This window comes from Ambystoma mexicanum, chromosome 2p (genome assembly GCF_040938575.1).
Source record: "Ambystoma mexicanum isolate Mex_15411 chromosome 2p, UKY_AmexF1_1, whole genome shotgun sequence".
Taxonomy (NCBI): domain Eukaryota; kingdom Metazoa; phylum Chordata; class Amphibia; order Caudata; family Ambystomatidae; genus Ambystoma; species Ambystoma mexicanum.
Genome location: NC_090923.1, coordinates 1,165,642,749 through 1,165,667,061, shown reverse-complemented (window position 1 = coordinate 1,165,667,061; position 24,313 = coordinate 1,165,642,749). Strand labels below are relative to the sequence as shown.

The 24,313-nt window shown below is 49.1% G+C and overlaps 1 protein-coding gene across 5 annotated transcripts in view; it reads left to right on the top strand.

Annotated features, from left to right (window-relative positions):
* HUWE1 (HECT, UBA and WWE domain containing E3 ubiquitin protein ligase 1) overlaps positions 1 to 24,313 on the top strand; it is a 2,445,223-nt gene that overhangs the window by 524,862 nt on the left and 1,896,048 nt on the right. For all 5 annotated transcript variants that reach the window (XM_069645305.1, XM_069645304.1, XM_069645303.1 and 2 more), the window contains exons 20-21: positions 17,130 to 17,307; positions 17,503 to 17,594. In XM_069645305.1, the coding sequence (XP_069501406.1) occupies positions 17,130 to 17,307; positions 17,503 to 17,594 (270 nt within the window). The remainder of the gene's footprint in view (positions 1 to 17,129; positions 17,308 to 17,502; positions 17,595 to 24,313) is intronic.

Here is a 24,313-nt window from a genome sequence, read left to right as displayed (position 1 = left end):
TCCCTCCCAGAGGAACACGAATGGGTTCTACACAGAGAGGTCGTAGAAGATATCTTCTCTGTGGGGTTTCCCCACTATAGACTTATTCGCCACAAGCGAAAACAGACAATGCCCAGGATTTGCATCCAGGTTCCCCCAACCAGACTCCCAGGGGAACGCCCTGTGGATGAACTGGTCAGGGATGTTTGCGTACGCTTTTCCACCAACTCCTCTCCAGGAAAGTGGTGAACAAGATGAACAGGGAATCGATGACGCTCGTCCTAGTTGCTCCCATGTGAGCAAGACAAACGTGGTTCCCACACCTACGCAGGATGGCGGTGTGCGAGCCCATCAAACTTCCAGCCTGGTACAACCTACTGTCCCAGCACCAAGGTCAAACAGTGCACCAGCAACCCAACTCAATGAACCTGGCAGCATGGCTCCTGAGGTCATAGAGTTTGGACATCTCAATTTGCCACAGAGGTGTATGGACATCCTAAAGGAATCTAGGAAACCAAACTCAAGGCACTGTTACTTTGACAAGTGGAAGAGGTTCGTTATCTGGTGCCAGAGTAGACAAATCAACCCGGTTGATTGCACTCCTTCCACTATTGTTACATACATGCTCCACCTGCTAGATGCAGGATTGGTTTTTAACTCGCTGAAAGTACACCTGGCAGCCCTGTCGGCTTACACCACTTCCCATAGCAAGGTTTCGTGGTGGAAAGTACCAGTAGTTAAAGCCTTCATGGAAGGAGTAAAGAGACTTCACCCTCCCATTTCAAACCCACCACCAAGGTGGGACCTTAATGTGGTGCTAGCCAAGCTCATGGGCCCCCCTTTCGGACCCATGCATAAAAGCAGTCTCAAACACCTGACTTATAAAACGGCCTTCTTAGTAGCTATTACTTCTATAAGAAGGGTCAGTGAAATTCAGGCTCTGTCAGTGCAGGATCCCTTCTTTACTGTCCATAAAGACAAACTGGTTTTACGCACACACCCTAGGTTCTCACCTAAATTTATATCTAAATTCCATGTAAACCAGTCCACCGAGCTTCCGGCTTTCTTCCAGGACCCGCAAAGCTCGGCTGAGGTGAAACTACATTCCCTAGATGTGCGTAGGGTGGTCCTCTACTACGTAAATAAAACCAGACCGCTAAGAAAAACAGATCAACTGTTTGTCTCCGTAGCTACAGGCAGAGAGGGGGATCGCGTCTCTAAAGGTGCCATCTCGAAGTGGATTATTAACTGTATCCAGCTGTGTTACTCACTCTCTGAAAAAACTCTGCCTTTCACGCCAAGAGCCCACTCTACTAGAGGCATTGGGGCCACTCTGGCTTTCATTGCAAATGTACCCCTTGACACCATTTGCAAAGCAGCTACTTGGAGCTCTATTCACACTTTTACTCAGCATTACTGCATTGACACCCATTCCAAGGCAGATACACAAGTGGGACAAGCGGTTCTAAGACACTTATTTGCTCATGACCCTTCTCACATCCCACCTCCTTCTTCATGTACTGCTCGCTAATCTATGCACAGCATGTGATCTAAGCAGATTCCACAAGCCTTAGAAGGGATACATTACTCACCGTAGACGTATTTCTGATGCTTGTATCTGCTTAGATTCACATGCGACCCACCCTTCCTCCCCTCCGAGAGAAGGCGCATGATTGCTTGTAGTCTTACCTTTCTGTCTATCTGCTTGGATTATTTGTATTCACGCTACTCCATGTCAGAAAAAATAGAATCTGAGGATCCTAGACGCGTGAGGGATCTTGGATACAGTGGACGTCACACTAGGGATAGTATTACTGGCACGCCCTGTGTCGACGCCCATTTTCGAGTTTCGAAAAACAAACTGTAATACTCCGCAGCTTCCACTAGATGTCGGCCTATACACAGCATGTGAATCTAAGCAGATACAAGCATCAGAAATACGATTACGGTGAGTAATGTATCCCATATATGCTGTTGTAACTAAGCTTCGCATATACATGTAACTGCTGCGCCCTGTTACTCGAGGGTATGTTTGTGCAGTATAAATAAAACAAACAAACTGAGCTCTGGGCCATACTGCCCGAGCCAATGACTGCCCTCTCCCTAAGCCCCTCCTCTGGCAGCCATCTTCAGATTTTTACCGTACGTTCAAGTTTTGGGAGTCCTCATATTTTGCTCCGAGCTTTTCTACGTTTTCATGCTTTTTCGATACTTTCTATTTTTGTCAAATAGAGGCCGTGTGCTCTTTCCTTTGACCGGCAAGCTGGGATCCATTTGTCGGCATCATTCACCGCCCCTCAAGGGCAAGAATCAGTTTCATAGAATATTTCGGAAGGCCTACACTGCACGCCGGACCATGTCGGAGGAGAAGGAGGGAAGCTCCCTCTTCAAGCTCTGCTCCAGCTGCGGATTGAGGAACGTGTTTTTGTAGGACAAACACTCCCAGTGCCTCTGTCTCCATTCAGACCACAGGAAACCAGATTGTGAAATCTGCATTGGGTTCTCCAAGCGCACTGTCAAGGATCATTGCAGTAGTTTGGCGGTGTTGCTCAACGCCAAGGCCTCTACCCCGTGTGGCAAGCAGGGCATGCCTCACCCAGGACCAGCCGGTCCAAAGAGCAGGCTTCGAAGTCCTTTGAGGGTGCTCCATCCGTGGGGGCCCAAGACAAGGCCAAGCACTGCATGTCAGTTTCCGTTGGGGTCTCCAGACAAGCGGATCCCGCGACTGGCAGGGCGTGTCCCTCTGCCTCCATCAGGAGGAAATCTGTTAACCCATGGAAGCTGCGGCAGAACCTGGAGAAGACCAATGGGCAGGGAAAGCTGTCCGACCTGCCCCTGAAGGCCCAGGTGGTCCAGTCAGTCATCCTTGATGATCGAGCTGGTGGCGGCCGCCCTCTCGAAGGCAAAACGGGCTTACATGTTTCAGGGGAAACCGGCAGTGCCTAGACTGGACCTATCCCCGAGTTGGGAGGCCTCGGCCTAGCCGGTGGAGAAAACGCAGAGAAAAGGATGCCGTCCCGAAGTCCGAAACTGACCCCTCAGGATGCAAAAAAGGAGATGGGGAAGTGGAGGCCTCAACCGTGCTCCAGGGCATAGATATTTCATTTCTTCCTTGGTTGAGGAGGACCTGATGTCCTTTCACACTGTCCCGGGGGACCTGGGGAACTACGATGGCGGAAATGGTGATGGGAACGCCAAGGGCGGGAATGCTGAAGATGTCAGTGCGGGGCCCAGCAAGCCTACACCCTTCCCCGACAACTCCCAGGCACGTGTCGCTGGACATACTTTGAAATCTCCACACCCTGGTGTCTGAGATCCAGAAGAGGAGGCGGACGGCACCTCCAGCGCCGGCAGGAGTGACAGGGGGACCTCCGGCGAAGATAAAGCAGCACCCTACGCTGCCTCATCAATGATACGTGGACGGACCTGGACGACAAGGGCTTCTCCCCGGATGAAGTGTGGTCATTCCACGCCATGGTTGCCTGAGCGTCGGAGCGCTTCCAGTAGGAAGGTTTTCTTTACCAACGACGTGAGGCCAAAAGGAAGGCCATTCTGGCGGTACCTTTCCTGGACGATGTTTGGGATGAGGAAACCAGTGCTGATGTGGAACCCGGCGCTGATGAGAAACCCTGCCTCGGCCCAAGCGAAGAAAGGTAGGCTGGAGAAGTACCAGGTGCCCTCTCCGGACTCAGTTGTCTCAGCAGCAGCAAGGAAGAAGTCTTCTAATCCCTCCTTCAGCCTCCGTTTCCCCTGGACAGCGAGGGGAAGAATTTGGAAGCCACGAGTAGGAAAGTGATTTACTCGGCGCTGACTGTCGAGGCAACAAATGCACTTGGGTTCCTGGCCAGATATGATACGGAGCTGTGGTGTAAGATGCCACTGCTGCTGGAATTTCTACCTGACAAGCTGGGTCGTGGTGCTTGAGGTGCTCCAGGAAGGCGACGTTGCATTGGATCATGCCATCACTGTGGCCCTGGACATCGCGGACATAGGGTTTGGACAGATGGGGAAACCGTGTCTGCCTCTGTCGTGGCTGGCTGAAGGCCACCAATTTCCGACAAGAGGTCCAGACAAGGGTGTTTTGCCCTTCGGGGACAACCTCTTTGGGAAAGCAGTCGACAAATCGTTGCAGGCCCTTAAGACGGACACTGAGACGGCGGTGCCCTGGGCACTCTTCAGCAGCATCGTCCACCCTTCCGTGCCTCCAGTGGAAAATCGGGCACATCATCGAAGGGGTTTGGCAGAGGGTCCTCCTTGTACAGTCAACCCTCCCGGTCCACGACCCAAGAGGCATATAGGGGCTGCTCCAAGGCTTTTGGGGAGGTGGCCGATGTTGCCGCTACCAAGTTGGCATGCAGGCACCAATGCAAGATTGAACTGGCCGGGACGTCTGGCCCCCACACATGCACCCCAGTGGGAGACCGGCTGGCAGGTTTCGTCAGCGAATGGGAGAAGATCTCCACCGATAGATGGGTGCTGGTCGCTCTCGCCCACGGACACTCGAATTCCAGCAGAAGTGTCCATGAATACTACTGGTGGCCTATCAGGAGCAGAACAACCCTCAGCTCCTGCAGGAAATACAGGCCATGCTAAAAAAGGGGGCGATAGAGCTGGTTGCAAAGCAGCTCTGAGTCTACTCCAGATACTTCTTGCTAAAGATCAGGGGCTGAAACCCATTCTAAAGCTGAAGCCTCAACAAATACCCCCAGTCCGAAAAATTCAGGATGGTCACGTTACAGCATGTGCTCGGCCAACTGGAGGGAGGAGACTTCTTGTCTCTGGATCTGGAGGATGCATACTTCCGCGTTCACGAGAAGCATCAGAAGTTCCTGCGCTTCGTGGTACAGGGAAGGCACTACCAGTTCAAGGCCCTTCCCTTTGGACTGAAGTCGGTGCCCAGGATTCACAAAGTGCCTGGCGGCCTATCTGCATCTACAAAGATACATGTGTACCCATACCTCGACGACTGGCTCATCCGCGACAAGTCCAGGGACATAGTCATCGAACACACAGAGGACTGTCTGGCTGCTGACAGATCTGGGGTTCTTTGTCAACTATCCAAAATCCTGCTTGATACCATCACAGAATGCGCTATTCCTGCGGTCCATGCTCAACCTGGTCTCCTGCCTTGCAGCCCCCTTGGAAGAGAGGATAGTGGCCATGCTGGGGAAGGTGCTGAAGACCACCACAGTGTGGATCACCAAATCTGTGCTCGGCATGATGTCTTCCATTTACCTAATAAGCCTCTGCAGGTTGCGGATGCGACCTATTCAGGAATTCCTGGACGCTTGGTGGATCTGTGTTTTCGTAAGCTTCGCAGACACAATGGTTCTCAACGAGGAGTTCCGTTGAGCACATTTGTGGTGGGGCTTGCGTTCAAACATTGCCAGGGGCATGGATTTCCAGAGCCCACATACCAGGAGATAGTCACCATGGATGCTTCCCTGAAGGGCTGGGGAGCCCACAGCGGACATCTCCACGCCAGAGGCATGTGGCTACCAAAGGGGAGCGATCTCCACATCAATGTCCTGGAGCTGCGGGCAGTGTTCTGGGCCCGCAAGTTGTTCCATCCCTCAAGGGCAAGGTGAAGTGTCTTCACAGAGAATACCACCACAATGTTCTAAATCAGGAAGCATGGGGGTACTAGATCCCCGGCGCTCTCCAGAGAGGCACAGCACTTGTGGCACTGGGCCGTTGCCCAAGAGATGTTCCCTAATCCTTTTCACCTGCTGGGAGTCAAACTCCTCGCTGACTCACTCAGCAGGGAGCTGCGCTCTTGCCACGAGGGGACAGGATCAAGTGGACCACCTCTTCCTCAAATGGGTAGACACCAGAACGATCTGTTGGTGATGAATTCCAAATGCCAGATGTCGCCAGCAGGTTCCAGCAGCCGAGGAGCATGGGGGACGCGTTTTCCTTCCCGTGGGAAGGCATGTTCCTGTACGCTTTCCCCTGTTGCTTCCCTGCTGCAAGTCATCAATCAACTCAAATGGTGCCAATGCAGGATGATCCTTGTAGCCCCGGGGTGGCCAAGGAAGATTTGGTACCTGGATCTTCTCAGCCTGTCAGCATTGCCCTGGTCAAGCTGCCGGTCCAGAGAAGGAGGCGCAATCCTACATCACGACCCAAGATCGCTGAACCTGAAGGCTTGGCTCCTGCAGCCTTAGAGTTTGGATGGTATGAGCTGCCAGCGGACTGCAGGGAGGCCCTTACCAGGGCCAAAGCATCGACTCATCAGTGCTACGGGCACAAGTGCAAATGTTTTTCAACGTAGTGCTGGACGTAGAAGATAAACCCTCTGTGGGTCTTGGCTCTGCCGATTCTTTCATACTTGTCCTTGGCCAAGGCGGTGCTGGCGCACGCCTCCATCAAGGTGCATCCAGCGGTTATCTCCTGCTACACCAGGTCTCCAGTACGGTCTTCTCTTTGGTCCCACCGTCCAGTGAAGGAGTTCCTCAAAGTACTGGTTCGATCGTTCCTGCTGGTGAAGGCCCCTGCCACGGCTTGAGAACTCAAAGTGGTGCTTTCTAGACTCATAGAGGCTCCCTTCGGGACTATGCATCAGGCCGCTCTGAAGTTCCTTTCATGGAAGACTGCTTTTCTTGTGCACATTACCTCTGCTGGTAGGGTAGTTGATCCAGGCTCTTTCCTGCAAACAGCCTTTTCTGATTTTTCATGACACGAGGGTGGTGCTGCGGACGCACCCCTCCTTCATGCTAAAGGTTCCATTGGAATTCCATCTCAACGAGCCTCTGGTGTTGCCTTTGTTTTTTCCTAAACCTTTGTCACCGGCTGAAAGGACTTTTCACTCGCTGGATGTGGCTCATGCACTGAAGTTCTATGTGGCACGCACAAAGAGTTTCTGGAAGACATTGCAACTATTCGTGAACTTTGGTCCTGTAAACCATGGGAAGGCCTTGGCCAAGGTTTTCTTCTCCAGGTGGCTCTCTGGGTGCATCACACACTCACCGGTTGGCAAACCTACCACTGCCCGGCCAGCCCAGAGCCCATTCCACCAGAGATATCTCTGTGATGACGGCGTTCCTGTCTAGTGTGCCCCTGCTGGACTTCTGCAGGGCTGCTACATGGAGGTCCACGCACACCTTCACAAGATTCTACTGCGTCGACAGGGATTCCAGAGAGTAGTCCGGGCTCGGCCAAGCAGTGCTACGCATCCTGTTTGCTTGAAGGTGAGCCTGTTCCAGAGGTGAGTATTTGCTTCTTTTGAGCCTTGCCACCTGCTGTGGTTGTGTAATGTTATACTGCTATGTATTTATTCATGAGCATGTGAATCCATGCCAGACCCCCTGCTGGAGAAAGAACAAGTTACTTACCTGTAACTATTGATCTCCAGCATGGGTCTGGCATGGATTCACATGCAAACCCTCCTTCCTTCCCATCTGCGGCTATTCTTGGTCATACTGCCACTTTACGTGCTACCAAATCTGAAGATTGCTGCCAGAAGAGGGGCTTGGGTAGAGGGCAGTCATTGGCTAGGGGCAGTATGACTGTTAGGCAGAAACCTGTGCAGTTCCCTTGGGGACCACTGCAAAAGATTTAGGACTACAGGTGGTTGGCAGTAAACCCAATTGGTAGCAGTCTGTACCACCCAGATTTACCTGGTAGCTGTGGCTGAGCAGTCAGACTTCTCTCAAGATGAGTTAGGCAGTATGCAGAGTAAACACAATAGGTACAGAGACACAGTAGTACAAGAAAACACTGACAGAGCTTTGGTGTAAAAGTATATAATTTATTTAAAGACACAATTGTAAGTTACACTAGCACAAAAAGAGGTAAGTAAATTCAACACACGGTCACTATTACTAGATGCACATCCCTTATTCCTTATTAGACAAGTCTTAGTTAACACCACTTATTTCCAGACAGAGGTGAGCGCTTAACTAAAAATGGCACTCCAATAAGTTAAGAGGGAGGGAAAAGGCAGAAATTAGGAAAAGCACACAACACAATACTTTAGAAGCACCCAGCAAGGCAGGGAAGTCAAGTCTACTTGTGATCAAAAAGTTCAGAGGCCGGGCTCCCTCTTAGAGAGAACAGAGCACCAATGCTCCCAAGATCACACAGTTTAAAAGTCTTAATGTCTTGCAGGGAGTTCAGAAAAGAATTGTCAGCTCAGAAAAGTTCAGTTAGCCAGCCTAGGGCCAGCCCAAGTGGTAAGTGGAGGCTTTAAGAGTCACCCCACACAGACCGTTGCGAGGGATGCTAGGCGGACACAGTACCTTCAAAATGGAGAGGATCCTCCAGCGGGGGCAGTTATTCCTGGCAGCAGGTGCAAGTCACGGCGTCGTCCAGAGGAAGAGATGGTCTCGACGTGTAGCAAAGCTGAAGGTCATTGCACTGCAAGGGAAGAAACCAGCCGCGGAGTTCTCCGGTTAAAAGGTATGACCCTTTTATTCACGGTAGTGGAAGAACCGTGGTATCCCGGTTGCCGGGGTGCTTGGCACAGGCAAGGCGGCCACGAGATGATCCGGGAAGGCGAAAAGACGGGCAAACTGGTTATCCCCACCAGTCAAGGGAAGAAGAATCTCCGGGCTGGAGATCTCCTCTGTCAGGAAAAGTGGTGAGACGGTTCAGGCAGGGCTCCACCTGTGGTGTCGTTGCAGGTCGGCTCAGCTTCTCCCTCTTCGGATTCTTTAGGTCCTGTGACGACTTCTGAAGTTCCAGTCCCCAAAGCCCTGCTTTTATGCAGCAAACCCCCATTCATTCAGCCTAGCTGTCAATCAAACATGCTAAGTGGTGAGCCGGGCGGCTCACCACTTGGGCCAATCACACAAGAGTGTGACTTGAGTTGCCAAGGCAACTCAGTCCAGGGTGCCTAAACCCCCTCCCACACCCCCTGTGGTACCCAGACAGAGTGGCACCACTTTTGGAGGCTTCTGTGGAGAAGCCCGCCAAAAAGTGGAACAAAGGGCCCGACTTGGGTTGGAGTCACAGAAGCGAACACAAACGCCATTTTGGAACCGAGTTTCGGCAAAAAATACCAACCGGTGATTTTATATTAATTTAATAAACCGGCAGCATGTTCGAGGCTATATTAAAAAGTGGTAGACTCGAACAACGGGAAAATCCCATAGGAAAATATTTGCGGTCGAATATAAAAAGTAGTATCCACCAGCCAAAACTCGATCAGGGGGGACGGAGACGTGCCCCCTCGAACAGACCCCCGAGCAATCTAATTGCCCCGAACAGTACGTCCACAATATGATGGTTTGTACTGGTTTCTGTTCATAATTTGGGACTAGTAAAGCCAATGGTGACTTTACATGCCCTGGGAGACAGTAGTCAGTCCCAGGGTATGGAGTCTGTTTGGGGGTCACTATTACACCCCTGGGTTACTGCACTGAGGGTGCTGTGTAACCCACCTACCAAAAACACATGAAGCCCTATGGGGTAAAGGACCCCATAGCCCATAAAACACATTCAAAGTCAAAGGAACACCTCAAATCATGTCTAAGAGTGGGAGTAAAAGTCTTTCTCTTAGCAGGAGAGAAAACAAATAAACCCCAAAAATGCAGCAAAGCTGCTGGGGGACTCACTAGGTTTGGGAAATTAGCCTTTACAGATAATTCTCCCTAACAATGACCCAGAGCTCAGTGGTTGGTTTATAGGAGAAAGATTGTTCAAGTTTTTTTTAACCAAGGATTCCTGGCCTGACGATGGGGGCAATATTCATGAGCATGTGAATCCATGCCAGACCCATACTGGAGAACAATAGTTACAGGTAAGTAACTTGTTCCATATAAGGTCTTGGTTGATTGTAAAGTAAGACCTTCTTTTCTGTCAAAAATAGTCTGACTTTTATTTGTCCCAAAAGATAGTTTTGCCAACGTTCTATCCCCCTCCTAATCCTGGAAAGGAGGAGGAGAGGTTACATAAAATGGACCCTAGGGGGGGGCTCCATTTTTATATCTTTTGAATCTCTAAAATTTGCCAAGATTACCAGTTATTCATCGGATATACAGGTCATAAATTGGGGTTAGCAATAACAAAAGTTTTTTTCCAGCATGGGGTCTGGGATGGATTCACATGCTCATGAATATTCCCTGTCAGGCTGGGAATCCTCAGTAAAGAAAAAATCAGTTTCATTTCTGAACTGTCTTTCTCCTAACAACCAATCATTGGTCTCTGGGTCATACTGCCCCAGCCAATGACTGCCCTTTACCCAAGCCCCTCCTCTGGCAGCCATCTTCAGATTTTTAGTGCACGTTAAAGTGTTGGGGAGTCCTCGTGCTACAGCTCTCAAGCCTTTACTGCATTTGCTGTTTTTCTAAGAGTTTGCTCTTAGTTTTTTGCGGTCAATAGGACCTCCAGCTCCATCGATCCTTCATCCGACTAACGGGGACCAATTTTTCAGAACCTTCTATGCCCCTCAAGGGTGATTTCTTTTTGTCGAGTTACCCTCTTGAAGGTTTACAGAAGATTCTTGGAGGCCTAGGACATGGCTGAAGATAGAGAACGACGAGTCATCTCGGCGGCAACGTCTATCAAGGCTGCAAACGCCCTCGCGGCTCGTTAAGACAGGGCGCTCGCTTTCAAGATTGCTCCACTCTTGGACTTTCTGACAGACAACAAGAGAGCAGAAGTGCTGGAGATTCTGCAGGAAGTTGAGGTGGCGTCTGACCATGCCATCACGGTAGCCACAGACATTGCCAACTCGGGATTCTGCCAGATGGGCAACAGCGTTTGCCTTCATCAGCGGGCCTGGTTGAAGGCCACCAACTTCCGCCTGGATGTGCAATCCAAGGTGTTGGACATGCCCTTCGACGGAGATAACTTATTTGGCAAGACTGTGGATGAGTCTGCGGGGGCTTTGGACACACATCAGCAGCGACGGCCAAAGGCTTCAGTGGCTTCACGTCATGCAACCGTCCCGCTCTTCGACCCAGGAGGCCTACAGGGGCCTCAGCAAGCCCAGGGGAGGTCGCCGTCGTCACCAAGGTTCCTAAGGCGGCTACTCCACAGTGAAGCAGGACTGAACCGGCCGGGACGTCGTGCCCCCACCCGTGCTCCCTGGTGGGAGGCCGGCTGGTGAACATCAACATGTGGAAGACCATCTCCACCGACCGTTGGGTGCTGGACGCCCTGGCCCACGGAGACACTCTGGAATTCCTACGGAAGTGGTGTGTATACCACCCGTGGCCAGGCAGGAAAAACCATATCCTCCAGCTTCTGCTGGAGGTGCGCGCCATGCTGAGAAAGGGAGCGATAGAACTCGTTCCAAAGAGGCTCCAGAGTGTATTCTCTGTACTTACTCATCAAGAAGATAATGGGCCGTTGGCGGCCCATCCTGGACCTCCGCCGCTTGAACTATACATCATGTCCCAGAAGTTTCGGATGGTCACCCTTCAGCACGTGCTGGGACAGCTGGAAGAAGGGGACTTCCAGTCGACACTGGACTTGGAGGACGCTTGCTTTTACATCCACAAGGGGCACCGCAAGTTCCTGCGCTTTGTGTTTCAAGGGCAGCACTATCAGTTCAAGGCCCTTCCCTTTGGTTTAAAGTCTGCGCCAAGGGTGTTCACCAAGCGTCCTGCACCGGCAGTGGCATGGCTGCGTCTACGAGGGATCCACGTTTACCCCTACCTGAACGACTGGCTCATCCGAGCAAAATCGAGGGAGATTGCAGTGGCTCACATGGCGGAAACCGTCCGGCTGCTGACGGAACTAGGGTTTTCGGTGAACAATGCGAAGTCTTGCTTGGTGCCATCACAAGACGCACTATTCTTGGGGTACTGACTCAACACAGTGTCGTGCCTGGTGTCTCCGTTGGAGAAGAGGATAGCGGCCATCCTGGGCAAGGTGCAACGGCTGTTGAACCGGAGGATCGCAAGGGTGAGGTCCATCAAATCCCTTCTCGGCATGATATCGTCATGCATATACCTCGTTCGGCTGTGCAGGCCGTGGATGCTGCCACTGCAAGAGTACCTCGACGCACGGTGGATCCAGGTATTGGGAAGTTTCGAAGTCCTGATCGCTCTCGACGAGACGTTCCGTCGAGCGATACGGTGGTGGGCATGGACTTCCAAACCCACTTCATCAGGAGATGGTCACGACTGATGCCTCCCTGGAAGGATGGGGCGCACACATCGGAGATCTCCACGCAAGAGGCCTGTGGCGACAGTAGGAGAGGTTGTTGCATATCAACATTCCAGAGCTTCGGGCAGTGTTTTGGCCCCTCAAGTCTTTCCTCCCGTCCCTCAAGGTCAAGGTGGTACGGGTCTTCACAGACAACACCACCACAATGTTCTACATCTGGAAGCAGGGGGGCACCAGATCCCCAGCACTCTCCAGAGAGTCACAGGACATATGGCACTTCCTCAGCAGGGAGCTGCGCTCTTGCCACGAGTGGGAGCTTCGGCAGGATCAAGTGGATCTTCTGTTCAGACGATAGGGCAATCCCCCACATCGATCTGTTTGCGACTGCGACAAACACCAAGTGCCGGAGGTTCGCCAGCAGGTTTCCCCAGCTGGGGAGCATGGGGAATGTGTTCTTTCCCCTGGGACAGCCTGTTTCTGTGTTCCCCCTGCTGCTTCTGCGACTCCTCAATCAACTCAGACTCTCCTGGTGAAGGATGATCCTATCCTCATCGCACCGGCGTGGCCGTGACAAATATGGTACCCAGACCTTCTGGACTTGTCAGTGTCTCCCCCAGTCAGGCTTCCGGAGCACACAGATCTGCTTGCCAGGGAAGGAGGCGCGATTCTGCACCACGACCGAGGGTCACTGAACTTGCAGGCCTGGTTCCTGCAGCACTAGAGCTTGGAGGATACGAGATCCTGGTGGACTGCAAGCAGGTACTTGCCAAGGCCAGGGCTTCGTCCACACTGAAGTGCTACGGACATAAATGGAAGAGGTTCAGTCTGGTGCCATGCAAAGAAGATCAACCCTCTACAGATTACGGCCCCTCGGGTGCTGCCGTACTTGCTGTTGCTGGCCAAAGCGGGGTTGGCGCATGCTTCCATCAAGATTCATCTGGCAGCTATCTCCTGCTACACCAGAACTCTGGGGCGGTCATCACTGTGGTTGCAACGCCTGGTCAAGGAGTTCATGAAAAGACTTTTCTGCTCGTCGCCCCCGGGCCCCAGTGAAGGCTCCGGCCTTGGCTCGGGAGCTCATTGTATTGCTGACTAGGCTCATGGGTCCTCTGTTCGAGCCTATGCATTCGGCACCGCTGAAATTCCTGTCGTGGAAGACGGCATTTCTTGTGGCCATCGCCTCTGCACAAGTGGGAGAGATCCAGGCCCTCTCCTGTAAACCTCTTTGCTTTACTTTTTTCACGAAACAAGGATAGTGCTGCGGACGCACCCCTCCTTCATGCCCAAGGTGCCGTCGAACTTCGATCTCAACGAGCCCTTGGTGTTACCTGTTTTCTTCCCGTCGCCTTTGTCACTGGCTGAGAGGACTTTGCACTCGCTGGATGTGGCTAGAGCGCTGAAGTTCTATGTGGACCACACAAAGTTTTCGGAAGACCTCACAGCTGTTTGTGAACTTTGGCCCTGTGAACCAAGGTAAGGCCCTCTCCAAGGCTTCAATTTCGAAGTGGCTCTCCGGCTGCATCACCCATTGTCACCGGTTGGCAAACCGACCTTTGCCTGCCCGTCCGAGAGCCCATTCAACCAGAGCGATCACTGCAACTACGGCGTTCCTGTCTGGTGTGCCCCTGCTGGATATGTGCAAGGCTGTTACGTGGAGGTCGATGCAAACCTTCACGAGATTCTACTGCGTCGACTGGAATCCCAGGGAGGAGTCCAGAGTCGGCCAAGCAGTGCTGCGCAACCTGTTCGCTTGAAGGTGAGCCTGGTGAGGAGGTAAGAGATGCTTAATGTTGAGATGTTGAAATGCCTAATGTTGAGCCTTGCCTCCCTCCGTGGTTGTGCATGTGTACTGCTATGTATTCTTTATTCATGAGCATGTGAATCCATGCTAGACCCCATGCTGTATAAGGAAATAGTTACTTACCTGCAACTGTTGTTCTCCAGCATGGATCTGGCTTGGATTCACATGCGAACCCTCCCGCCTACGTCTCTGCGGCTCTTCGCTTGGTCCTACTGCCACTTTACGTTCAAACAACTCTGAAGATGGCTGCCAGAGGAGGGGCTTGGGTAAAGGGCAGTCTTTGCCTGGTGGCAGTATGACCCAGAGACCAGTGATTTGTTAGTAGAAAGTTCAGAAACTAAACTGATTTTGTTCTTTACCGAGGATTCCCAGCCTGACAGGGAATATTCATGTGCATGTGAATCCATGCGGGACCCGTGCTGGAGAACAACAGTTACACGTAAGTAACTTGTTCCATATCCAGACAGAATATTCTGGCTAGCCAAGAATGCAATATGGCTGGTAAAAATCCCCTAGAGCATCTAAGAGCTGACTCAACCAGGGGCATGGCTACTTCTGCTCTTCAGAAAGGAGTACCTATTAGAGACATTTGTGTCACATGGTCTACCAAACACAACTTTTTGAAGCATTACTCCCTGGACACTTCTTCCACTCAGAGGGAACTTTCAGGAAAGCTGTCTTGCACTCTGTTGATGAAAAATTCAAAAGACCGATCTAAATTCTTTTCCCACCTCCAAGACTAACTGCTTTGGGAGGCTATCAAAGATTGGGAATATGTGGGAGGACACAATCCATTCGGAGAATAAGTTACTTAACCCTTGTAACGTACTTTCAATTGGCTGTTCCACCCACATTTCTCATCACCCCTCCCAACCTACCTGCTGCAGAATGTATGCGTTTTACACTCTGCGCTATCTCAGAAGTCTTCGAAGTCTAAAAAGGCACCAACTAGTAATTCCTATAAACCTGGAAAAACAAGAACTGAAGCCAGAGTGTGCTGCACCTGCCACAAGATGACGTAGACCATCGGACGGTGGCCTTTGCGGGACATCGAGTCATCGACGCTACTGCTCAGTGCCCTCTGTCGAACATTTTTTGCTGAAGCTGGAAGATGATGATCAAAGATGAGCAATACGTGGGAGGAACATCCAAATCGAAGGAACGCTATCCTGGGTATGTAACGTGTTCTTCTGCACTGTAAGGCGATGTGTGCAGCTCTGCAGATCCTGTTCCTGAGCCTCAGTCGCGGGGACAAGAGAGAGGGCGTCTGGGGAATACTGCTCTTCAATGGGAAGGTCAGCAGCAGCAATAGGAAAACTTCAATTCAGTGGTCCTTCAGTGTTTCAGCTCCTCGTGTCTGACAGCAAATAGCAGCAACACTGCGGTTCTCGGATACCACTTCATACTCTCCTTGCTTTTCGGGTCCAGCACTCTGTTGATGTTGCTCAGCCTTGGTCAGTCCTGCATCAGGGGAATCCGGAGGATCTTCCTAGTGCTCGGGTCCGACTTAAAAGCAACGCACACAATCTGGTGTTCCTCTCGCTGGCCCTTTGGTTCCAGCAGCAGCAGTGGATTTACAGCCTGCTCTGAGAGGATGTCCAGACGGGCTTACTTTGGAGCTGATTGTTCTCGCCAACTCACAGGTAGTAGCCGTCCTTGCAGGGCTTCTCTTGTCGAGGCGAATTCTGAGCTTCAGCACAGCAGCAGGGCTTCACTGGGCAAACCAACAGTCCAGGAGTTCAGCAGGCGTTTCAGGTTTTTCTTCGGATTCCTTCGTGGTCGACTGCCTTCCAAGCCAAAAAGCCTTGCCTTTTTTGCAGGTTTCTCCCATTCATTCCAGCCTATCTGTCAATCACACATTAGGGTGGCTATCCTTGCCGGACAGCCAGTTGGCCAATCACATTTGGGTGCATTTCTGTAACCAGGGGGATTAAGCACAGGGAGTTTCTCCCTCACTTTCTGCCCCTCTGACATACTGGAGCTAGAGGCAGGTTTCACTCGTGAATCTTGCCAAAAACAAAACTAACGAAGGACCCAACCTGGTTTGGCATGCAGAGTAAATCTCAAGAAGGACCTTTCCTACAAGAAATGGCGAAAAATGAAGACTGGGGCCATTTTGACAAAATGAGCACCCATGTGTGCCTTACTGCAGCTGCGAACGCAGCCTGCGGTAAAACACACGATGGTAGTAAAAAGTAAACCACTGCCACCAGCCATTAATTGTAGAAAGGGTAACATAAAAATGTTACCTGAGCAACTAGACAACGGGGATACTAAATATCCCCTCCAGCACCCTATGGTAAGGTAGCGTGCGCTGGGTGTAGAAAGTTACAAAATGTAAGTAAAGTCAATTTCACTTCACTGCTCTTAGAAACAGTAGTTTATCCAAGAAGTCATTTAAACCTTTGGCAAATCTAAGACTTCTATGTGCCACTGCACTGAATGTGCTGTGTCACAATATAAAGATGCCTATGGAGTTTGTCAGACTCCAAATTGAAAAGAAACACAGAATAAATTGCAATAAAAATACAGGAGAGATGTCCTGAAGTCCAGCAAAAAGAGGTGCGAGTCTCTAAGGTAGAAGGGAATTGGCACATTTTTGAGAATTCTCCCTAACCTTTCAGAACAGCCTCCACCTCCCATAACCCTGCACTATTTACCATGTGTTAAGGGTTGATCAGAGCCATAGGCCAAAACCATGTGACAATTTCCAAGATGTCAGGCGGCCACTTGGCCTCCTCACCTCCTGTTCTGGAAGCACTAGTCCATGGATGTTTCCTCCAGACGAGAGGATTATGCAATCAGAATTGCATAATCTATTTTACTTGAAACCTCTTAACAAATGCTGAATCTCCTCCCTTTCAAAGATTTACTATTTTTTTTGTTGTAAACAGGTTATGAAGGTAGAAGAGCCTAGTGGACAAGATGAACAAAAAATGAACTGATTCGGGTTGTCTTGGTCCAAAGCATCTGCCCTGCCATATTCTATAACATGTAACAGTGTATTTTTTCCTATGCTTTAAGGAAAAACTGCCAGGCTGACTTTCGGGGGTATGGTGCCATATGTGGGGGATGATAATGGGTAGCTGAAAGTGTAATGAACGGTTTGTATCTCAATGTTACACATTCTAAATTCTATTGCCGATTTTATGAATCTTCTGTCTAGCAGTTTTCCATCCGTGCTTGCTGCGGGAGCAGGCCTTTCACAAAATGTTGCAAAAGAGACAGATGGATTCAGTCCCTGAACCAATGTCAATGTCATTGTTTTTCTTTCTGCTTCTTTTCTATACAGGTCCCTGCCACACGGGAAGTTTTGGGTTCGCTGCCGAATGTCTTCAGTGCCTTATGTCTCAATGCTCGTGGTCTCCAGTCCTTCGTGCAATGCCAGCCATTTGAACGCCTCTTTAAAGTGCTTCTGTCTCCAGATTATCTGCCAGCCATGAGGAGGAGGAGGAGCTCTGATCCCCTTGGTACGTAGTTTGGCCGGTTTTGTATTAGGTTAATGGAAGTGTGCATCTGTGTGAGGTTTGTCCCAGGGTGTACAGTTTCTGAAGTCTTGTAGAAGAGGGATGCTACGGAGACAATTCACCTCTAATCCCCTTGACCCTCAAAGCCTAACTTTGCTCTATTTTCTTTGCTCTCTAAGTATTAACTTTGTTCTTCAGGTGATACAGCGTCTAACTTGGGTAGCGCTGTGGATGAGTTGATGAGACATCAGCCCACATTGAAAACTGATGCTACGGCTGCAATCATCAAGGTAAAATGCTGAAGGAAGATGACTGGTGGGGGGTGGTGTGGAGGTGCATATATTGGTGGGGAGTAAATTACCTCATTGGATACTTATTGTTTTTTGTCCCTGCCTTAAGTGTTTCAAATTTGTATTACTCTTAATTGATCCCGAGATCTCCCAAAGATTTGTTTGTGTAGGAATTATTTCTTTCCAATGAATCCTTTGTCTGCAACAGCATATAGAAAAGGGTAGGATTTTGGTTTTAGTGGTGCTTGCATTTCTCCTGTTGGAAAAGTGTTTTTTTTTTTGTGTGCAATTTTACTTCCTTTGACAACATTGGAACCCAGTTATTTTGCTATGCCACTATGCCTTGCACTAAAACGTTTTGCCTTGCTCATGGTATTTTGGCGGTACTGGTCAGCCTTGGGGTTCCTGTGCAGGGTGACACCCCATTGTTAGTTCAGTGGTGCAGGAGTGATATCTTCCTGCCTTCTGGTCCACAAACTGCCATGTATAGTATGTACTTTCGAGTTATCTGGCTTGGATTTCTCCACATTGTGCTCCATGTGCGTGAAATGGGCGTTGGAACTTTTTGGTCCGAATCAATATGCATGCATGCATGCATGCATGCATGTCTGTTGCTGTGCAAATGTGGGGGTTTGAGGCTCTGTGATTGGATAGCCCTTGCCTGGTTGAATGGTGCAAGCCCTTGCCATAAGTGGGCTATGGCAGTCCCTGTCGTGATTGTTATACGAGGAAGAATGCATCATTTTCAAAGGTAGTCCACTGAAGAAAAGACCCCCCAAGAAGAGAACCCACGCTGATGACTTGGAAGACTCCAGCTATGGGCGAGTGAAACCCTGCTTTTGCACCCTTAATAGAAGACAGTTGCTGGTGCTTTGACCTTAGGACTGGTGGGACCAACCATTCCAGACAGCTGTATGAAAAGTCTTCCATCTGAAGTGCTCTGGGATTATCCTATGGGTGAACAGCCTCTGCAATGGCATATCCAATGCACTGATTGTTTTCCTGAGCTGGATCCTGTGACTGACTTTGCAGTTCGTTGACTTGTGGCTTCAGCCTCTCCCCTGCATGAAGATGGGTTTCATGCTCTGACTGTTAACCCTGAGGCTGAAAATGTTATTCACGAAAGCTTAATGTGCTGTGTTGGCTTCTGGGTTTATGCCCAGCAGACCGCGACTTGAAGCAGTCGGATTCTACAGCAGGTAATTGGGGTTTGGCCATGGTTGGGGCTGTGGAGTGCAACGGGTTGGGGCAGGTGTGTTGGCCAGAGTCTGTCTTGGTTTGGTGCAGATCCTTGAGATTGGTCGGCTGGAGTTGTAGCTAAAAGGAGATTCCTGCAGCCATTCTTCAGATGGTCGTTGGTGCCAACACCCCTACGAAGAGTAGCATTTTACTGAAGACTTGCTACTAAACCTTGGAAGCCAGCATGCATCACTTTATTCAGCTGTCATGGCAATGCCCTGCTCCTTTGCTGATGTACTGAAGACCTTTATTGGTGCTTTAGCACCTGGACCAGTGGAAACCACCAGTCTTGACTCCTTCTTGGGGGTCCCGCCCTTGAAAGATGTTCGGAAGCATCCCAGAACAATCCTGTTGGCGGACCGTTTTAAATTGGGCTTCATCGGTCGTCCTAGGTTGAGTCTTGGGTCCCGACAGATGCTAGATTTATGAAACAAGAGCATTCCCCCTGAAGTTGCAGCTCTCCTCCACAAAGAGGGGCCTAGTAGGTGCAGTTTCTTGGTTTCTGCTATGAGAGTTGACTTTCGCAGTTTCTTAGGAGTGGTCAATGGAGGAGTCTACTGTCCAGAACCAATTCATCGGAGCACGGAACTGTGTGAACTAGCCGGAGACGCAATGAGTCCACACAGTACATCATTTCCAATTAGGCTTCCAAGTACACAAATATACAATTATTTATTAGGCTTTTAAAATTCACACTTATGAAATCTCTATGCAAATATTGTCACACACTAATTGTAAAACATATATTGGAACTCCGCAAACTGCAACCAACACAATGGTAGTGAAAAACAATCTGAGGACCATAGGTATGTCATTTATCATACATATATTTCTTAGGCTTGTGGATCTGCTTTGCATAAGCTGACATCTAGTGGTTGGTGTAGAGTATTGCATGACTTGTTTTACAATATCGAAAAGGCAAGTCGACAGGGCGTGTTTATAATACTATCCCTAGTGTGAAGTGCACTGTACCCATGGTCCTTCACGCATTAAGATCCTCGGATTGTTTTTTCCACCATCTGAGTTGTTTGCACTAGAGTTATTAGCTGTTACAGCTAGCGTGATCCTTAACTTTAATATATTGATGCCGCTTCTAGGCACTCTTCAACAGTATTAACTAAGCGGTGCTCAATGGAATGATTGCCAAAGATTCGGAATACTTCTCGACAACTCTTTGCTTGTTTTTCAGGCTCTGGACTACACCGGGCTTCGGCTTTCAAAGTAGGGGCATAGGGGGGAAATATATACTCCTTTCACCTTTTTAGACCATGTCTCCACTTTCCCTTTTATACACTTATATTGTTACCTTTCATTATTATTATTGACAACACACTTTAAATTCTGCTCTTTGTGCAACAGGATTTTTGCTGTGGAAAGATGCACATAACGTGTGCAATCACCCTCAAGACTACTTGGAAACTCGGTGTAGTACATTTTTCTTTTATCGAAAACCCTAAAGGATCGACGCATGAAACAGTGGGCGGTCTACACCATGCAGGATGAGGCCTCTTGTGACTACCCCTCTGGCGTGCATGAGTCTGATTATGATTAGGGCAGCATCAACGCCTTTAGTGGCACCGATGACACAAGGCGGGAATCGCCAGACTCCGGCATGCTCTTCTCCAGCTCCAAATGGCAGTATTCATGCACTGCTGTGGGGACAACCCCTTGCGATAGGAGCATACACAAACATGGGGGCACACACAAACACACAAACACACTAAGCACACTGCCCTGCCACAACTCTGCTGCAAAGCCAAAATATGGGTCTGCTATCCCTAAAAGCACTACTTCTGTAAGTGACTTGGTGCGTCAAAGTCCTCTGCGTCTACGACTCCTGTTTGGATGCACAACTCAAGAAATAAACGAGCACAGGTGCTACCACATCAAAACCGTCACCAAGTTTGTCTTCTCAGGTGCACGCGCTGAAACTGATGCACAAATTGTAGTCTACCACTACACACATTGCTATACTTATGTCGAAACAACTGTCAAATGATGGAATCTGTTTCTAAAATTTCACAATACACCAAGCTACGTCCACATTGTTACAAGCTTTGCATAGTCCACCCTATGCAGTTGATCCTGATGCAATAGTGTTCCCAATACAGGAAACTGTCAATGGGTATTTGGACCAGAGAGTGCTTTGAATCAACAATAGATTGTGTCCTCCTTTGCTTCTGTTAAACACTCGATTAAACAATGTGTCAATGGGGAAAGGGGATCTACCTGCTAAACACCCTTCGTGGAGAATGTGTCAGAGCCATATTCCCACAATGTTATTTATTTAGATGGGTATCAAAGTGCTGTCTTTGTTGATGAGGATCCTGGTACTGAATAAAATGACCCAGATTACCTCATTCAGTCCCCTGATGTCCTAGTTGAACCTGTAGCGAATTAACTGATGACCAGCTTTTATTTAATGATTTATTAAAAATGGCTGCAGTACACTTAAAAATGGAAACCCATGAGTCTGAGGAGAAAATCAACTTTGTGGATTCTATTTTAAATGAAAAGTCTGCGTGACAGGATATTCTGTTACACATTTTACTGTCTCCACGCCTTCTCTTACTAAAGCAGTAAACCTGAGAATTGAGAAGCTCTTCAAGCCAGCTCCTACAGATCCCATGTATATTAGGACACCTAAAGGCAGACTTCCTGGTTGTCACTACAACACATAATAGGGTAGGCATCCCACTGGCAACTGCAGAAGCTCCCCCCTGATGAGGAAAGCAAAGAAGCTTTTTAGACTAGAATCTCCAACAACACTACGTTAATGGCCAGTTACAACAGAGCCCAATGACACATAGCAGAGGAGCAGTTGGATGCTGCACCCGATCTACTACGTGCTCACTTTTTAAAAACTGTCTTATAAGGGGCAGCAGCTTGCTAACGCTAATGAAAAATTCTCTTGATGCCACTGACACTGCATTAAGAATAGTAACTAAAGGGACACTTGTTAAGTGCCATTCTTGGCTCAAACTCGGGATTCAAGCCAGAAATGCAAGCACAAAGTTCAAACAAACCCTTTATGCAGCGTGGGTCTTTTAATACCAGTTGCTCTTTTCCTAGCCAGGAATATTCAAAGTCACCGTAGTCAGCATTCCCACAGGTGGCTACGACCTCTTTGTTGTTTTGAACACAAACTCCAATATTATCATTTCAATCCTTGTTCCAATGAGGATTTAGACAGGGTCTTGGTAAATGTCAATCGCTTAGAGGCTCTTCCTCACCCCTTAGCCCCCTTGCCCCCTACCCACCCCGCTAAACCATGACACACATTGTTTCCCTCCCATGTTACCCCGTTAAGAATGGGGTATGTGAGGGTCGCATTTCACGATTTACCCACGAATGGGAGGGAATCACTACAGACAATTGGGTGTTGTCTGCGGTATTGGGAGGATACTGCATAAAGTTTCTGGAGATGCCACACAATCATCCTCCCAGGATCAGAATTATTTCCCAGAAACCTCTGCTAATCCTATGTGCAGAAGTAAAATCTCTACTGGAGAATAGAGCAATAGAAATTCCCCTGGATGAACCATTCAAAGGTGTTTATTCAGCCTATTTCCTTGTCCAAAAAAGGATTTAGCTATGCGCCCTGTGTTAGACCTGTGTCCCGTAACCACATATTTGAAACCACAAAAGTTCAAAATGTCAACCCTATAGGAGGTAATTCCTCTTGCAAAAGGGAATTACGTGGCAACATTAGATATGAAAGATGCATTTATTGGATTTCCTTTCTTCCGGAGATTCCTCATCTGCTAAATATCCTCATCCTGCTCTGCTGCTTCCGAAAAACTTTGACAGGGTGCATATTGGAACATGACTTGACTTCGATCTGTCTTTCTCGGAGCTTGATCGTTGGCTCTGGACGTGACGTCAGGCGTCTTATATACCACGTCACTATGCCCCTCACCTCAGTTCCTTTTTTGCATGCACTGGACACTCTACTTTAGGAACATGGTCATCGAGTCTTGGGCATTACTTGACGTATTTTCGTCATAACATTTTTTTTTTTTTTATCCCTCGAACGGGAGATGTTTGTGGGATGTCTCCTGGGTTTCAAGCAGTGTTCCGACTGTCACTCCAAAATGATTACTGACCAACATGAGATGTGCTTCTGGTGCCTCAGCACCGGGTCACGACACTGATGGGTGTACGTTGTGCACTAAAATGCACCAGAAATCAGTGTGAGAGCAGGCTGCTAAACTCGCTTTAGGCCAACTGCCTTCAAAATCTCCGGTGCGGTCGACCGTCCAGTCCGCGAAGGCTGAGACCGAGGGGCCTACCTCGAAAAAGATGAGGAGAAACATCAGTGGAGGAAGCAGTCCCATACTCTTACTTCCTGTCCCCTTTCCTCCATACTGTATGGACGTCCCTCACGAGGGACGGGACAGAGAACCTTTTTCACCAGAAAAAATCTTCTTCCCCCTTTAAATCTAGAGGCGCGCGGCCCTGGGAGCATGCACACGTTTGACTATGCCCACTGGCACCACTCCTCAGTCCCATTTTCCACTTAGACAGGAACAGGCCGAATTCACCAGCGCTCCGGGGTTTGGCTTCAGCCATGTAATACCATGCACTCTTCCCCGGATATTCTTTTATCTTTCTTTTCAATTAGGTGTTGGGCAAGATTGTATGCAGTACCCATAGGGTGCACTACAACAACCCTGACCACCTGGCAGTAGTAACGCAACCTATGGTATAAGTCTGTACTACACAGGTTGGTAGTGTGGACAAGTAGCCAGGTTTGTCTTTAAAATTACACAATCTTCAGATTCAGTAAATACCCATTTGGGATGGCATACAGCAGAGACGTACACCCACAGGTGACTTCAATTGCTGGGGTGCTGTTGACATTAATGTATTACCGTTGGCATTCAGAATTAGTTAAGAGCAAGCAAAAAAAGGGAAAAGATTATTAGAGCAAACAAGTTGCCAGAAATATGTTTCTTAAGCAGGCAAATGCTTTCATATCCCCCAATCAGTCATTCAGTTAAAATGGGCTAAGCCAAAGTCAATAGGCAAGAATCTAGATAAGCTGAAGCACTTCTTTGAAGGTAAGTATAAAAGTATTTGCCCAATGTTTCAGAAATCTTTGAAGAAAAAGATTAATCAATGTAGGGCTACAAGCTGTTAGACTTGTGAGTGGTAGAAGATGCAAGCAACTCTACAGCAAGAGGTAAGTTCTTAGACTTTGTACAGTACCTTTAAAGTGAAGACAAGATGCAGCAGATGACTCCTGTTCCTGTTCAGCTCTGCAGATCTCACTGTACCTGGGCCTCAGTCGTGGGGACAAGAGGGAGGATGTCGGGGGACTCCTGCACTGCGGCGGTCAAAACTTGTAACCGGCAAACTTCACTTTCAGTGGCACTTCGGTGTTTCAGCTCCTCGCCACTACTGCAAATAGCAACACAACGGTTCCTGGCTGCCAAGATGGGCTTTCCTTGCTTCTGGGGTCCCGCACTCTGTTGAGG